The sequence below is a fragment of the Typopeltis vanoorti genome, chromosome 13 (assembly GCF_054136105.1).
Source record: "Typopeltis vanoorti isolate ZY-2024b chromosome 13, IOZ_Tvanoo_1.0, whole genome shotgun sequence".
Taxonomy (NCBI): domain Eukaryota; kingdom Metazoa; phylum Arthropoda; class Arachnida; order Uropygi; family Thelyphonidae; genus Typopeltis; species Typopeltis vanoorti.
In genome coordinates this window covers 118193413-118212465 of record NC_143561.1, presented here as the reverse complement: position 1 = coordinate 118212465, position 19053 = coordinate 118193413, and the positions used below count along the sequence as shown (strand labels likewise).

At 38.1% G+C, this 19053-nt stretch overlaps 1 protein-coding gene across 3 annotated transcripts in view; it reads right to left on the bottom strand.

Annotated features, from left to right (window-relative positions):
- The window catches only part of LOC150100495 (FERM, ARHGEF and pleckstrin domain-containing protein 2-like), a 726486-nt gene that overhangs the window by 509537 nt on the left and 197896 nt on the right, over window positions 1-19053 (bottom strand). For all 3 annotated transcript variants that reach the window (XM_090403005.1, XM_090403006.1, XM_090403007.1), the window contains exon 10: window positions 1167-1241. In XM_090403005.1, the coding sequence (XP_090259131.1) occupies window positions 1167-1241 (75 nt within the window). The remainder of the gene's footprint in view (window positions 1-1166; window positions 1242-19053) is intronic.

The window sequence follows — 19053 nt, the reverse complement described above, 5'->3', positions numbered from 1 at the left end:
ACATAGAAAACCTACTAACACTGCACGCTACCTCCATTTTGACTCGTCTCACCAGATATCCCAGAAACTCAGCATTATCCATATGCTCAAAAAAAGAGCTATAGAGTGTACCACAGACCCTGGTGACTTACAAGAAGAATTAATGAAAATATTCACAGATCTATCCCTAAATGGCTACCCTACAAGAATCACCAATAAGATTCTCTTTAATGACATACCGCAAAGACAACAAGATGAAACCCAATACATCAGCTCTATAATAATTCCATTTGTTAGTACCACATCCAAAAAATTTGCTCTTCTTCTAAAACCATAAAATATCAGAGTAACCTTCAAACCTATTGAGACCATTCAAAAGTTTATAAGATCCCCGAAAGATAACCATCCTTTCTACAAATACTCTGGAGTTTACAGCATACCCTGTTCATGCAGTATCAATTACATCGGACAGACATCTAGAAGTTTTGAAACAAGAAAGAAAGAACACATAGGTTATGTAAGGAATAACAGACAAGATACATCAGGCCTTCCTTCCCACTTCGCCTCTACCAACCATAATATTGAATGGAACATGAGTCATATGCCCTACATAGAAGAGAACTACCATTCCAGAACATTCAAAGAAGCTGCTACAGTCGACCGTTCAACAGGTAACTTAAATAAGAATCAAGGCCTAATCCTACCAGATACAGTATATGGAAAACTCTAATCAGATCATTTAACCAAAAAGAAATGAACTTTCATGAAAATTACAATAAATATCTCAACAAATAAAACGTCGTACTTGCGACACGCATATTGCATCATGCACAGTGATAACTTTATATAATTTTTAGAATTGTCAGTTAGTTTCCTAGTTTTTGTTACTTTCCATTGATTACCAGTGTATCCTTGAAAATGCTGACAGATATTAGTCAGTGAAACATGTCGGATATTAAACTATTATTTACTTGATTAACATACAGAATTAAGTCTTTAATTTATTAATACTAGTGGTCAAGAAAAAGGTCATAATATGTGTATTTCTGTTTTTTAACTTACTTTCCAAGGGAATAAGATAAATAATTAAAGCAAAATGTTCCTGATGAAAACATGGGTAATCACAACACAAATGACAATTATCCATTGTAGATAACTTGCTTTATACCTTATAATTCTATACTTACCTTTGAAATGGGATCCTTTTAACACAATTTTCTCGCACAAATTCAACTATCTGTTTCTGAGTTCTTCCACTGTACCTACATTTAAGTGAAAATATATAATCTAAGATAATCAATAGTCATATAATTATGAATTTTCATTACAGAATAATTAAAATGATTCTTAATGCCATGAATATAACAATTACTGCATAATAATAGATACATAAAAATATTTGCATGGGACAGACAAGCAAACCAAAAAAAAAAAAAAACTTTAACTTAGCTTAAAGTTAAAAATTTAACTTTAAATTTCATGAAAGAAAGAAATTTCAATTTTGTCACAGAAAGATGTTTAAAAGTATGCCATATTTTCACAATAAATCTCTGATTCTGTTCTCCAACACAAATAATTTGCTGCCTGAAAAAAAAAAAAGTATTGGCATAATGAAATGTATCAGATCAGAGAGAGAAAAACAGAGCAGCAAGCAAAATTTAATCATAAAAGCATAATGCCCATTATAAACAAGGTTTAGATAGTTGATATGTTTAATACCTGATTTTCCCTTTCAGTTGTTTCCAACCATAGGTGACTTTGTAGGCATTGCCCACAAAGTATTCCTGGTGAGAATTTTACAGGGTATTTCACCATTGCTTTCCCCAACCCCCCAATTTTTAGGACAGGCATATGGCTGGGACGTATTCATGACTGTAATCCATGTGTGTTCACAGGGCCGGTTTGCCTGTTGTGGACTTTCACCTGAGTTTCCAGGTGAAAAAACCTCCCCTACCTGTATGAGACCAGTTAACTCACCTTTAGTCGAAAGAGACCAGATAAAGGTTCCTCACGTCACTGACAGGAATCGAACCCAGGTCTTTCCAACTAAAGGGCTTTATCTATACTGACTGAGCTACAGAGCTTGATATGTTTAATACAGAGAAGCAAAAATGAGGTCAAATGAGTCCTTGGTTTTTATTGCTGGGCAAGGGATTTACAGAATTTTGCACATCTCCTTGAATTTGCAGATATAAATGGTGTAGGCCATTTTGGTTTGTTTCTTGCTGTCAGAGTTCTTGATGGTCTTCACTTACTGTGTGGAAGCTAGTGAAGAACCGATCTGAGTTACATTTTCTTTTTGACATCTTGATATGTATCACTATGTGAATCTCTCTGGTCTGTTTATGCTACATATACACAAGAAGATGAATGGATTTTGTAGACTTCTGGTGTTTAAAGGTGGGATGTAGTGCTTCAGCAGATGTAAAAATATGGAAATCCTCTATAGAGGAGTGAAGCCAAGTTTAATTTTATGCTATCTTAATATCCTTCATATATTTTATCCATCATGTTTTGGATACACAATAGGGTTATTTAAATTTATAGTATTCTTGTAAGGAATCCTTAGCTTGCTGTCAAAGTATGTTTTTCTTTCTTTTTTTTGTGACTCCAACCCACAAAATGTCATCACAAACATATGGTACATTAGTACAGTAAGTGTGGTAAGGATTTTTTTTCTTATTTGTTATTAATTTTAAATAACTTTTTCTATTTTTATTTATTTTATAAATAAATGTTTCCAGATGATAATCCATATATCCTGTTCTAGAGACCAGGCATGGAACTCTTTCAAGACACCTTAGGTCACCAGTAAGCTGGGAAGTGAAAAGCCATAGCCTGACTACAGCCAAACACACACACACACACACACACACACACACACACACACACACACACACACACACACACACACACACACACACACAGAGCAGGACTTGAACCAGAAGACTATTGATGGACGAGCAAGTATGTTAACCACTCATCCAACTAGGCCAGCAAAGCTTTGCGTTTATACTTAAAGGCTGGAGAAGCATGATTTCAGTTCATACTCATTTTGCAATGGGATTATATTGAGGCACTTAATGGAGGACGTTTCAAAGCACAGAAGTATATGGAATGAACGAAGAGGATGAGAAGTTGATTTAGCAAGTCTGGAGCTGAACAGTATATGTATGTTGACCAGCACTTGCCTGTGTTCATAAAGGCAGCTCCAATGAATTAGCTGCCAGTTCACTGGAGCAGCAGAAATGAAAATATTTATAGAAAAAACAATCCAGAAACAGAGCATCTATGGAAAAGTGATTGGAGGGATTCAGGAAGAGAAAAGATAATCTATTAACCAAATGGCTATCTGCTGGATATGTAGCATCTGAGGGAGGTTTATGGGACATTGTGCATTTATTGAATATTTATTCAAGTAAAATACACATCACTTTTATTCATAAACATTTCACTGTAATGTACACTGAGTAAGCTTTACATTAGCAACACCCCACTGTGATTTACATATTCGGCACAATAACAAAATACTACGTGATATCAACAATATGTGCGGCTACTATAAATGGGCACAATTATCCTCTGTAAGTAATCAGTAAACATTTACCAGTAATGGGGAAATGTAGCAACGTAAGCCAATTTGACACAGGCAGACAGTTGTGTCCAGATGGGCAGGTTCCGGTATTTCGGAAACAGCCATACTTGGTTGTTCCCATACTACTGTATCAAGGGTGTACCAAGACTGGATTAACCATGAACAGACATCCAGCAGATGGGCTCATACTGGTCAGCCATGCAACATTGATCCTAGAGGTGAGCATCAGGTGTTACGACTGTTATCTCAGCAATAATGTGCAACAGTCACACAGCTCACCCACTAGTACAACAGCAGGGCAGTCTGACCTATTTCCACAAGCAACATATGCCATACCTTGCTTCGCTTGGGGTTCCACAGCTGGAGACCAATAAGGGTATTCATGATAATGGCCAGGCATCACCAACAGCACCTCACTTAGGCCAAGTAATGTCGGCAATGGACCTTTGACAGATAGAAGAGGTCATCTGGAGTGATAAGTCTCATTTGCTGCTGCACCATGTTGATGGCTGGGTTCACATTTGGCATAAACAGCATGAAGTCCTATTCCCTTGTTGCACAGTTAGGGTTCAACAGGCCAGTGGATGTGGTGTTATGGTCTGGGGAGCTGTTTCCTGGCACACCCAAGGTCCATTGGTTATCATCCCACAAACATTGAAGAATGAATGCTACAAGGACTCATCGGACTCATACAACTACAGAGTGGTTGGAGGAACATGACAATCAATTTGCCACATTGCCTTGGTCCCCAAACTCTCCTGAAACAGTGCAAAATACTCATAATGTAAAAGTGGCCATGAATTCATGTAAATCATTTAGAGCATATGACACCAATGCTTTATGTTTACTATTGTTTAGCACTGCAACTAAGTAATTTCATTGTTATTTTGGTAACATCCATTGATTCAATAGACTCATCATGAGAGATCCACTCAACTAGCATCATATCTATCATAATGAACTTTGAATTATTTACACTCCCTGCATTCACAATGCACTCTGGCAATGAATTCCACTCACCACTCTAAAACCTGCCGCACGCCCTTCTTCACCACATCTTTATAAAACTTCCACCAACGATGGCCTCTCGTTCTTCCTATTTTAACATCCACTCTTTTTATAAATCCTTCTGTAATTAATCTGATAGAATCCCTTAACTAATTTGAAGGTCTATCATATCTCCTCTTTTTCTCCAATCCACCAACTGGTGTAATCAATATTCCCTCAAATACTGTTCATAACCTAACATTACAGAGTTCTGATATCACTTTGGTCATTCATCTTTAGACCCTCTCTCTAGTGTTTCCATAACATAATTAAAACTACATGACCAAATTTGAGCATAACAATTGATGTGTTGTATGACCAATGTCTTATATAGAGGCAACACCACCATCTCTTTATCCCCTACATGTGAATGCACTTTTTATCATAACAATATGATGTACAGTCTTTGTAACATTTGTAGACAGTGAATTGAAGTCCACTGTCTACAATAACTCCATGATCCTGAATCTCATCCACTTTCTGAAGTACAGCTCCACCAACACAGTACGTAGTCTTCTACACTGGAAGTCTAGGGACAAACACTATTTCTGAAGATAAAAACAGCAAATTCAAGAATAAAATGGTAAAAAGTGCAGTAAGCAAATTGTGTTTGAAGGAAGCTCTTTTCATGAAGGAATAAAGTTGCAAACTTGGATGTCTTGTAATGTCTCAAAGATCATCCAGATGATTTCATGCGAGGAAGAATTATTGGAAAGCTTGAAGAAAGCTGCAGAATTACTGATATTGCCAGAGAGTTTGGGATCTCACATAGCACTATATCCAGGCTCAGGGCAGCATTTCAAACCAATGGAATGTGTTCCGGGAATTTGCTAAGAGGTTACTCTCACTCTACCATGGAGCATAAAGACAGATTTTTGGGTATAATGGAATCGATGCACCATGGCAGGTCAGCTTACAAGTTGGCTCCATTCAAGCACAGGAATGCAGATATCTTGACAAACTGGGGTAAGATGTCTGCAACAAGTGGGCCTATATGCCCAAAGGCTTGTAGTCTTCATCCCTTTATCTCATTGTAGAGCACGTTTTTAGTATTGTATCCATAAAAATTGAACAAGACAGAAATGGGCTAACGTACTCTTTACAGATGAGAGTTGTCTTTCCTCCGAATCTAGACAACATTTGATTTGGTGTGAAAGTGGTACTGCTTACCATCATGAGAATGTTCTTGGAAGGGATAGATACAGCAATGAACCATGAATGCATCAAGCTACAAGTGCTGGAAAAGGGGACTATGCCTGGTGAACAATATTGCAACTAAGTTTCTCAACATCATGTTCGATTGTTCTGTAGTACTGTAAGTTAAGAATTCATTTTTATGGGTGACAATGCCACACCACATTGGACATGAGCAGTGGTGATACTTCTGGAAACTGAGGACATTAATCAAATTAAGTGGGCAGCATGCTCTCCAGATCCCAACCTCATTGAACATGTTTGGGACACAATAGGGAGATGCACTGATGCTCAAAATTCTCTTCCAGACAAAAAAAAGCCTTATATTTTCTCTGAAGGAGGAGTGGGCCAGTTTGCCTCAAGAACTCTTGAATCACTTGGCGCTAAGAATGGTATGGCATTGTGAGAGCTGCATCACAGTTTCGGATGAAATATCTCTCCACATAATTTTCTCTAAGTACTATTCATTAATTCCTTAACTACATCCTTAGGAAATTTATAACTTTTGCCAAAAATGTATTGCAATTTAATTTGTATGAAATTTATAACATATTTTTTGTAATATAATTTATTAGTAAGCTGGCAATAAATTTACATTCACATTTGGCTGTACTCATGAAAATTTATTCATATACAGGTAAAAATGTAGTTCCTTCTCAGTTTTTTGACACTAGTGTATCTCTATATCCCAAAGTGCAACACCTTGCATTTATTAATATTAAAACTGCAACCCCACTTATTTGTTCAGTCAATTTAAATATTCCTGTAGAGAATTAACATCAACGCTACTCATGATAATTCTGCCTAACTTTGCATCATCAGTAACACATTTGAAGATCCCCAGTCAATCCACATGAAATATCATTAGCAAATAAGTTAAACAGTAGGGACCCAAGAACAGAAACCCTTCCTTTTCTTAGATACTGCTCCACCATTAACAACTTGCTGGTATCCTTAAGAAAGCCAATTTTCAATCCATCTAACCAATCTGTCCCCTGAAATTCCCCACCAACTCGTCATATCCATAGTATCAAGATATGGTTCTGTCACAGAAAAAATACGCACATTGTCAGCAGCCACGAAAAAGCTAGAATTTGCCCATGTGAAAAGCTTCCGAAGACAGGCATTAATGCACTTTCCAAACAATGACACACTGCCAAAGTTAATCAACACTGACGTAAATGGAATCACCTACACTTTCTACTTATCCTTCTCATCACAGTGCTTCTTCTGTCATGAAGAGGGTCACATTAGGAAACACTGTCCCTATATTTCCGACGATTCATCAACAAATATCCCAGTCCAGAATAGCAAATCAGTTGAAAAGAACAACATCGTATATGAAGAAAATCATAGCATAGGAAAAGGTAAACCGAAAATCCTCTCCCCATCACGAATTTCAGAGCCAAGAAAATCCCGAACTGGAAAAGACAAGGTTCACGTTGCTCTGGAATGCCTGAAGAGTAATGAGATCCAAAGCTCTGATAACGAAGTCACACATCCAGCAACACTTAACAAACAGCATGAAAACACGAACCCTCCTAACAGAGATGACCAGGATGAACTAATTATAAGCAATTCCCAGACACAACAACCAGAATCACCAACCCAGTTTCTCACTAATTCAAAACCTTGTTCGATAGAAGAAAATACTCAAAATGGCCTTTCATCACCTGCAGCCAGCAAAGAAGGAACAGAGTTCCCAGATGATGAGAAAACTGTACTTCCACATGATGACTTAAAGGAGGAAGAAGCTGAGGGGGAACTTCCTCCACACACTGATGGTCCCCTAATCATGAAACAGCTGTCATCATTCATACAAAAAGTGTGAGGCTCCCCTCACATATTAACTATAGCCCTTAAATACACCACAAAAATCCCGGAACTAATATCTCAACTTCAGGATCTACATTAGAAATTGAAATGTAAAAAGAGCAGAGGTTACCAGGAGCAAGCGAATCAACTACCTAATTAATGGACTACAAGCACAATACCAGGACCAATATTAAATTCAACTTACTCAATGCAAGAGGATGTGCCTCTGCTTTATGCAACAGAATAGTCCTTGACCAGGTACAGAAATACCACCTAGACCTAATACTTCTGCAAGAAACAAATATAAACTCCTCATCCAATTTATGTAGAAAATGGGCGGAGTGGCCTTATGCAACCCAACAACACCATGGAGCAGGGGTTAGCTTAGATGTACATCATTAATTCCCTTACAAACTTAAAGTGATTGCAGATATATCAGGATATGCCATGTATGCTCACATAAAAGCACCCAATCATAATACCCTGCATATGTTCAATACCTACATACCACAGCAGGATGTTCTGGCATCACAAATCTTGGACTTTGTTCAAAACCATCTTTCCAGTGTTGATCAAGAACACATCATAATAGCTGGAGACTTGAACTGCACTCTTGACCAAGAAAAAGACAGACTTCAAATATCGTAGATCATTAATAAACCAACTTCAAACACTAGTAAACGATAATGAACTCATTGATGTCTTTTGGCATCAGCATCCAGATAAGAGGTCATCAATCACAGCAACTAATAGACCTCTCTACCAAGCATGACTGGACAGATACTACATCTCCAAACACACTGTTCCTCTAGTTAGAAACATCTCACATATTCTTTCCTACATCTGAGATCATTGCTTTATAAAGCTGCAACTTTCATTATCTTTTGAAGCATCTAAATCAGGAAGTGCCTATTGGATCTTCAACAATACCCTTCTGAAAGATTCAGATTATATAATAAAAACTCAGGCTTTAATAACTAACCTCACTCACTTGAAATGGAATGAATACAGAACTAATGAAAACATGGTGGCCCCACTTAAAATCACGAATAAAATTCTTCATGCAGATCTACAGTCACCAGAAGAATCAACAGAGAAACATTAGCATCTGACAACTCGAAGATTTCGAAGAACAGCTCCAGTATCTACCAGAAGAAAGCCCTGAATATAATTCAGCCCTAAAAGCCATGCAAAGACACTTACAAGTATGCGCAAAGGGTGCCCTACTTAGATCGCAGCATACACAAATAAATTTTTCAGATGCACCCACAAAATATTTTCTCTCTTAGGAAAAAAAAATACCAGGCAGCAAAACTGCATCTCTGCTATTAGATTTCAAGATGGCAGCATCACAGAGGATCCAAGTAAAATCACTTCTGAAATCCTACAATACTACAATAATGCATACAGCTCTACAGGAACATCCCTTCAAGCCATTCACGAAATACTGAAAAAAACAAAAAGAATCTCTGCAACAGATCGGAATCAGAAAACCCAATCACTCTAGAGGAACTGAAAACTGCATACACATCCTTGTCAAAGAATAAATCTCCCAGCCATGGTCTCACAACAGAGTTTTTCCTAGTCTTCTGCAATCAACTCGAACCACTTCTCCTTAAAACACTGCAAGAAGCCTACCTCAATGGACTCCCAGAATCTGTCATGACCTCAGTAGCATGATTGATACCAAAGAAAGGAGACCACACAGACATCCGAAACTGGTGTCCAATCTCACTAATCAATACAGATTGCAAAATCATTTCCAAAGTTATTTCAAACCGAATAAAGCCAACACTGCCTGAAGTTATTGGCCGACATCAAACTTATTCTGTTCCTGGACAATCAATACATGATAAACTCTTTTAATAAGAGATCTCATCCACATCGCAAAAAACAGACAAAATGAAAACTTAGCACTCGTCAGCCTTGATCAGGAGAAGGCTTTCAACAGGGTAGAGCACGAGTACCTTTATGAAGTCCTATAGGCATTCAGCTATGGCCTTCTCATCATTGAAACAATGCAATTGCTATAAAGAGATGCACTCTTCTGTTTAAAAATTAACAACAGGCTTACCTGTACTTTGCCATACTCTCGAGGAATCAAACAAGGACATCCTCTCTCTGGACAATTATACACACTAGGCACAGAACGTTTCTTAAAAAGAGTACATAACATCATGATCTCCAAACAAACCAGCATAACAGAACCACATCAAAAAATAAGCCTATCAGCATATGCCGATGACATCACAGTAATAATCCGTAATGATGAAAAAATGACAGTAACCGATGAAGCACACAGACTATATGCACAAGCCTCAGGGACCAAATTTAACTCTACAAAAACCTCTGGTTTGTGGACAGGCAGATGGAAGGCCAGAACTGATTCTCCGATTGAATGTACCTGGTCAAATGAAAGACAAACATACTTAGGTGTGCACCTTGGCAACACCAAAATATATAATGCACTGAACTGGACACAGCTACACAACCGATTCAAACAAGTGCTAGGAAAATGAGCATTCATTCAATGTCTTCACTTAGAGAAAGAATCCTAATAATCAACCAGATGGCTGTGAGTGTGCTATGGCATACTCTCAAAGTACTAACACCCCCTGAAGACTTTCTCCATCACATTCAAAAGGCAATAGGCAATAAAACGTTTCCTCTGGAATAATACTAGCTGGACAACATACTATGAGCTCTGCAAGCCACTCAATAAGGAAGGTCAAGGCATGATATTCCTTGAAAACAAGATTGCATCCTTCAGGATAATCCTTCTCCTAAAGACACTTCAGTCCAATCATCCTGAAGGATGCGATCACGTTCCACAATCCTTCGAATCGCCAGTTCTGTGCCACTGCCTCCTAAACTACCTTATTTTTACAAAGATGCTCTACAGCAGTGGAAAAATACAGAACTTCATCACACACTGACAGGATCAACAGAGTCAGTAGTACTAACAGAACCACTATTTTCGAACAGAAACATAACAAGTCTCACAACTGGCCAGCCCTTCCTTTTCCCTACATGGAACTGGGCAAGAATAAGAATCATAAGGGACCTCCTGACCCAGATGCTAAAGTGGAAAACACTCACATGCCTACCATTGAAAAACCCCAAAATTGAAAGCAATATCAACTGATGCAAGCTGCTATTATAAAAGCCTTCCCAGATATCACTACACCCCAGGGAATCCGTATTCCTTCTGGAAACTGCAGGGAGCTAACCTTTCATCTTGCATCATCTGAAGCCTCACTTCCAATTCTTCCCTCCAACTACAAGAAAATATACCACTTCCTTATATCAGTGTCTCCAACTTCGCTCTTCGTATATTCATCCTTAACCCTCTCATCTACTAAGCTGCACATGCCACCCAGTTTTCAATGGGATCGTCCATATAAATCGAGGTGTGCTAAACCGACATACAGTGGAGGCTATGGCATAACATCTTGCCAACTCCTACTAAGCTCTACAAATTTCAGCTAAAAGAATGAGACCAGTGTCTATTCTGCGAAATTTCAGGCACCTTGGAACACACATATCTAACCTGTCTTGCAAACAAAGCGATGATCACCTACACCCTGAATACAGCCTCTAGCACCTGTAACTATGCACACAGCCAAGAAGACTACTGGAATTTAGTACATACAGAAGAGAACAAACACAGAATATGCAATTTCCTCTTCATCTGCACCAAGGCCGTCATTTACAGTTTCTATCTTAAGCACACAAGAAACAACATCCATCCATCACTGAATCAGAACAAACCCTCATGTGTAGCCTTAGTTGGAAAGTACAAAGCAGGCTTTCACTGGAATTTGATTATTACAAAGAAACAGGAACTGTTGCAAAATTCATAGAGGAGTGGAATCCAACTGGTACCCTGTTCTGGATTACCGACAACGATACACTTCAGCTGAAAAATAACTAAAAGTGTTACTGAACTGTAATATTGACTGTTATTGAAAAGACAAATCCTGTCTACCATTAATGTATCTTTTTCCCTCATTTCTATTGTATATCTAAAAAGAAAATCCTTTTTTTTTTTTCTCTGTAATATACATTCTTATAATATTTAAAGTCCCTTTTTCTTGTCTATCTTCCAATGTATATTTTATCAAGTTTAATAAAAAAAATAAATAAATAAATCCCATTTTCGGCAGCTGATCTGTCATCTGGTAATCTATCAAATGCCTTTATAAAGTCTAAGAAAATTACTTTATATATGAATCTCCCTTATCCAACACATTCGTCACCTTATCATAAAATCTAAACAGATTGCTAAAACAAGACCTGCCCTTCACAAACCCATACTGACCATCATGGAGAATCTTATGTCCATCACCCTGGTCCTGTATTCTATTTCTAACCAATTTTTCCAGCACTATAATCACATCTAGGGATATACAGACCAGCCTATAACTGAAAACTTCTGTTCTCGAACCATTCCTTGTGGAAAGGTATTATTTTGTCTTCTTTCAACTCCGTATTAACATCTAACCCAAGCAACACTTTATACACCTCTGATATTTTCATCTTCAATTCTCCTAATCCTTGTCTCCCTTCTACATGTTGCACAACATCATTCACAGAACTATGATATACACTAATGAAGTGTTTGTTAAACAATTCCACTATATCATTTGCAACGGCTACTCTGCTACCATAACTGTTAACAAGTATTAACCAGTATCACTCTTGCTAGCCACATAGCAGAAAAATTACCTTGGATTTGCTTTGACCTGACTACCCAACCTTCTTTCATATTCTACTTTTCTTTTTTAACCATGCTTGTCACTTTGCTGGCCTGTAGTTTATATTCTTCGTGTATCTGCTCACTACAACTTGTCTTCTACTTCCTCCACAACTGTTTTTGTAACATTACGAAACATCTGGATAAGAAGCCAGACTTATATCACTGACATCATTCTTCACCACAAGCAACTAAAATGGAAATGGGCCGGACATCTATCCAGAAGAGAAGATGAGTGATGGACCATCATGCTAACAAACTGGATTCCAAAAGAAGGGAAACGAGGCCAAGGACGTCCTAAAAGAAGGTGGAGTGATCAATTATCAAATTTTGTTGGGAAAAATTGGTCAACCATTGCCAAGAACAGAGAAAGATGGAATGAACTGAAGGAGGCCTTCATCCAACAGTGGACAGAAAACGGTTGAAAAGAAGAAGATATATATATATATAAATTTAGGAAAAATTAGTAGATTTAAAAAATATCATCAGATCTGTATAGAATTAGAACAATAGAGTCATGTTTCACAGGAACTTTTATAAAGATCTTATAAGAGTTCACTGGAACAAGACAAGAGTTCGTCTTGTTCCAGTGAACTCTATGTTTATGGAGGCAGAAGAGACATTAGATATGTATTAATATCAGGATAGGCTATCAAACAAAGAAGAAAGAAATTATCTTGATTACTGAAAGGAATGTTATCAAGAGTGAGGAAAAGTGATTTTGATTGCATTAAAATTTTCTTTACATCATTTGAAAATGACTAGATCAATGTTTAATGCACTGTCCATAGAAGATCTTGAAGCTTTAATCATCAGAGTACAACTATATTTTGTGAACGACAAAGAGAAATGGGGCATATAACAGCCAGTTGTGTTAACTATGGTGATGATAGTGCACTCCATTCCTCTTTGTCATTACAAAACCTTGTAGTGCTTAACCTGGCATTAGTAAGGTGGCAGTTATTTTTTTCTATATCTTTGAGGGTCTGTGACACCCCGCCTTACTAACGGCAGGTTAAATGAGTCATAGCTTTAAGATCTCAAATGTATAGGATCACTGGGATGTAGATGAAAGGGTAAGTGAAAGCACAGATCCTTGGTGTACTCTGGAAAAATCACATGGGAGGGAAATATCCACCATAGCATGCAATGAATAACCAGAAAATAAGCTACCAATCCACTCAAAAAAGGGCAAGATGAAACCACAAGATGACAGTTTGGAAAGAAGGCAGTAATGCCAGGCTCAATTAAATGACTTGAAAATATCAAGAGTGGCCATATGAGATTCTCCAATCCTTTTCATGGCCTGTGTTCAAAGGTGAATAAGACTAACAGGATGTCTGCTAAAGAATGAGAATGATAGAATCAATATTGGTGATCACTAATTAACCAACAGGTCTTTAATCTTCTCCCTCACTTTTCGAGTACTGATAATGGCCATGAAACAATGGTTATGTTGCTCACTTTTATCTCACTTTTTTGTCAAAAAGTTGTGTAAGGTTGGATAAAAGCCTGATTCTCTGCTGCGAAATACATGCCACATGAATAGGATAGCTTGTAAAGGAGAAAAGATACATGCTGGATATCAATTCATGAGTAAACTCGAAATATGTTATCTGGGCCAGAGGACTTATCAGCCCACTGGATATTTTGTACTTCTATCAAAAATATCACATCCCCACAGAGCACTATTCATATCAACCTTCCAAACTACACATTCTTTAACTCCTTTCGACCCAAGGGTGGTATCTGCACATACACCACTCTGACATACTTTTCCAGAGCACCCAACCTAGAATCGCCCAACTTTGAACTTCTTTGGTTGAAAATATCCCAGCGAAATCATCCTCCAAGGAGATTTTAATGTCCACAACACCAACTGGCTTTCCTCCTCCAGTTGTATAAATCTTGCAGGCAGAGATGCTGAAACATTTGCCATCACTAACAACCTTACACAACTTGTTCACATGCTAACCGGAATACCAGATAACCTGAATCACTCCCCCAAACACCCTAGATTTCTTCCTCACCAAAAACCCTTACAAATACACAGTGAATGAAGTGGGGGGGCCCCCTAGGTAATTCTGACCACAGTCTAGTATTCATCATCATCCCCAATACAACAACGTTTACAGCCACTCCCATACAAGAGGTTTGGCATTATAACACTGCCAAGTGGGACGGCCTCCATGACTTCTATGCCTCATTCTCTTGGCTGGACTATTGCTTCCAGCCCAAACATATGCAACAAACGTGTCACCACAGCAATCCCACTGGCATGGAAACATACATTCCCCACACTATTCTGAACTGCTGTTCCCTAACTAAACCCTGGTTCTCCAAAAGATGTGCCAATGCTGTAAAAATGAAAAAATTAAGCATACCATAACTAGCTCACATCAAGCCCGAAAATAGATGCAAGAAAACTATTAATGCTTCCAAACAGAGTTTCATGCAGGAAACTAGCAGCTTGTCCAAATGGTAGCTGAGCCTTTTAGTCTCTCACCAAACCAACTGGTCGTAACTTCTGCCCAATACTATTGCCACCCCTAACATATGCAGATGGCTCTACTGTATCACCACCCACAGAATAAGCCAATCTCCTGGCTTCACAATCTGCTTCCAATGCATGCATAACTGTCAATGGTAAATGCCAGTCAACCATTCCAGATGCCACCTATATCCTTTTGCCAGAAAGAGACCAGAAAAATACTGTCCAAATTAGACACAAAAAAAAAGTCTCCTGCCCCTGATGGTATTCCTCCAATTGTCCTGAAGGTTTGTGCACCAGAACTGACTCCTATCATATGTCACCTATATACTCTCTTACTCCACTGGTATCTATCCCACAACCTGGAAATTGGCATATATTCAAACCTAATCCCAAGAAGGGCAACAAATCACTGTCATCTAACTACTGCCTATCTCACTCACCTCAGTCCTGTCTAAAGTAATGGAAAAAATCATCAATTCCCAAATTCTGCACTACTTTGAATGCATCCATGTAATAAATGACCACCAATATGGATTCCATCACTGCCAATCAACAAGAGATTTACTTACATATATCATGCATCTCTGGACAAATGCCATGGAGAAGTTTGGTGAATCTTAAGTGGCTGCACTTGATATTTCTAAAGTGTTGAACCAGGTCTGACACAAAGGCTTACTAAGCAAATTTCCATTGTTTGGTCAGTCTCAGAACTTCTGTAGTTTGATTGCCAGCTTTCTGTCTGGGCACAAACTATGTGTGATGGTGGATGGCTCCTTATACTCTCAACATTCAACTAATGCTGGGGTTCCACAAGTTCTGTTCACCAACTCTCTTCCTGATATAAATCAGTTACTTACTTCAGTTTTGCAGAGGACAGCACATTGCACTCCTCCCTTTCATTTGATAAACCTTACTCAACACAGCTCACCTGAACCTATAGAACATCAACCACCACTGCTCTCAATTCTGATCTCCAAGGTTCAGATAATCCTGTCAATTTCAATGCAAGCAAAATCCAATTCTGTATTATTTCTCACTAAAAAGAACCATTTTCTCCCAGTATTATTTTTGAACAACACCCAAATTTCCAGACAATTTGAGATTTCTCTTCTTGGAATTACCCACACATCTAGCCTCTCCTGCCATAAATACATCACAACCACTACATCCTCAGCTTCTAAAAAAACTAGGATTTCTCTTTTGCTCAAGATATTACTTCATTTCTGAACAGCTGTTAACCTTATACAAATCACAAATCCACCTAGCTATGGAATATTGATGTCATATTTGGAGTAGGGTCTGAGAGTTATCTCAAAATGCTTGACTCAATACATAGGAGAGCAATTAGATTGATTAATAACCCATCTCTTACCAACTCACTCCTACTTTTGCACAGATGTTTGGTTTCTGCAATATATATATATTCTATAAACATTTCCATGGCAAATGTGCATCTGAAATAATATCAATAATTCTCCCACTTAATACTAAGCCCATTTGAACACATGCAGCTGCTGCTCAACATCTCTTCACAGTGCACCTTGAAACCCACAGAACAAGTTTCTTTTCCTCCTTCATCCCTGGTAACGGTCTTCCTCCTGATGCATTTTCCAAGGAATACAATATACAGTCTTTTAAATCAAATGTAAACAAGTTCTCCTTTCCCAACCCACTATCCATATACGGTACTAACGTACTATAGGTTGTTCAACCAACCTCTCATGTATGGGCTCAACATAAAAAGGCATACCAAGGGTGGTTCATGGAATAGTAGAGTAAGATTTGCCTAAGTCATATAAGCCAGAGTTGAAGGAGAAGGCTGATGCCAAGAGGTCTGACTTATCTCCAGGAAACTTTAGGAAATAATAAATTAAAGATGCCAAGAAATTATATTCTTGTTTAATCCTTTATCCAAGTGTAAGCAAATGAAGTTCATATGTATTGTCGCCATTGGGATGAGAGAGAGAGAGAGAGAGTGTGTGTGAGAGGAAGGAATAGAGTAGGACAAGTTAGTTTTGCCCAACGGCCTTGGAAAGGGGTTAGAAAGCTTGACTGCAATCTGAGCAGGAGGGAAAAGGAGACAAAGTGCAACTTCGAATTTTTTCCCCCTGTGGCAATTGTTAGGGGCTATATTGTAAACTGAATGAGAGGTTGCCATTTTAAGTTTGAGCTATTAGTGAGCTTATATTTAGCTTGCACTACTTTGGTGCATCTTTTGAAAAACCAATGCTTGGATAAGAGTCAGGAACTTTGAAAGTGGAATAAAGGCACTCATCCCAGCAAAGAATAATTTCAGTTATTACATCAGAGTGCTTGGATCCAGAGAGCGACAGCAATAATCAGACCATGAAAAAAAGCCACATAAATCCTAAAGATCATCCCAATTGCCACCAATGTAATGCCAGAGGATACAAGACTTAGACTGACTGGAAGAAAGATGATCTGAAGAAAAACATGGACAAATTTATGGTCACAGATGACATGAGAAGAGTTAACATCAACTATGGAATAAAAGCTGGTTAAGAAAAGGTCCAGGGTGTAGGGAGAATGATGGGAATTACCTGAAATTCCAGTTGGTAGGTTAGGTAGTTTGAGTACCTGGAATTCATAATTAATGTGAAGAAGATGTCAGAAGAAGATAAGGAATGACTAAAACAATAGTCAGAGACTTGTCTAAAATCTGGCGGGATGAATCCATCTCCATGGGAACAAAGTTGAGGATTTTGGATGCAGTTGTTTTTCCAACAGCGACTTATGGATGTGAGACTTGGAACCGAAAGAATTCAGATAAGAAAAGGATAGCTGCTCGAGATGTATTACAGAAGGCTGTTGAGGATATCGTATACATGACCATACAAATGAATGGGTGTTAGAAAAGATCAGTAGAACTTTATAGCTCCTTAAGGATATTGAAAGGATGACTTCTCAGAACAGTAATAGAAGGTAAAGTTCCTGGAAGAGGAAGGGGTAGACCATTAATAAGATGGATGGATGGATGATGTGTGTGGAGTGACTGATCTTCAGAGAGTTGAAGCCTCCAGAAAAGCATACAACAGGGCATGGTGTGGCACATCACCAAGAATCGGAGTGCCCATATGGCATCTATGGATTCCCAGTGATCAGATGGATGTTAAGTAGGAACTACAGTATGGAGAGTATGACCAATAAAGCCAACACCTACACTGCATTTAAAAAGAAGGGGACAATTGCTTGGCTTTTTTTTTTTTTTAACACTCACAATAACACTATAACAATAATACCAAGATCTAATAAACTAGAAGAATTTACAAACTACTTAAGCAACCTATGTTACAATCAGAAAATAGGAACTCCTTCCCATATTTAAATCTCCTCTTGGAAGTCTTGTAATAGAACAAACTTATATATGCAATTTACAGGAAACCAACTGGAAGATACCTCCATTCTACATTTAACTACTATCTGGTATAAAAAAGAGGTCTGTCTCAAATGAGATCTCTATGTGACTGCCTGCATATTAAGCAATAAGGAAAAAAAAAAGTAACCAAGAACCTAAGCACCTTAGTATAACCCAATCACAAAATGAGTATAAACTCAATGGATAAAAAACATAGTACAACTGGCTATCTCAAGCTAATCATTCACTTTCTCTTTGATGAGAATACATGAATGATGTTTTCATCACTTGAAAGCAGGGTCAGCAAGATTTTCTCCTCTTCCCTTGCATAAGGGAGGTTCTAAGACTGCAATAGCAAATCATAGACCAATGAGTATCTCAGGTGTGGTGGCAAAAATACAAGAAAAATTGGTAAAAAAGAGAATTCAAGAATGGGTGGATAAAAACATAATACTGTATGAAGGGCAACATGGCCTTGTGAAGGATAGGTCATGTCTTAATAATTTACTTACTTTATATAATAGAGTGACAACTGAGTTGGATTAAAGGAAATGGCTACACAGTGATTCTGCTGGATTTTACAAAGGAATTTGACAGAATACCATGTGGAATTCTGTTACACAAATTGGAACATGTGGGGATGGATATGACACTGGTTAAGTGGATAAGAGGGTGGCTGCTGGACAGATATCAAAGAGTGGCATACGGAGGGGCAGAATCGAGGCAAAAACAGGTGTGCTGCAAGGTTCAGTGCTGGGCCCATTGCTGTTTAATTTGTACACAAATAATATAGGAAA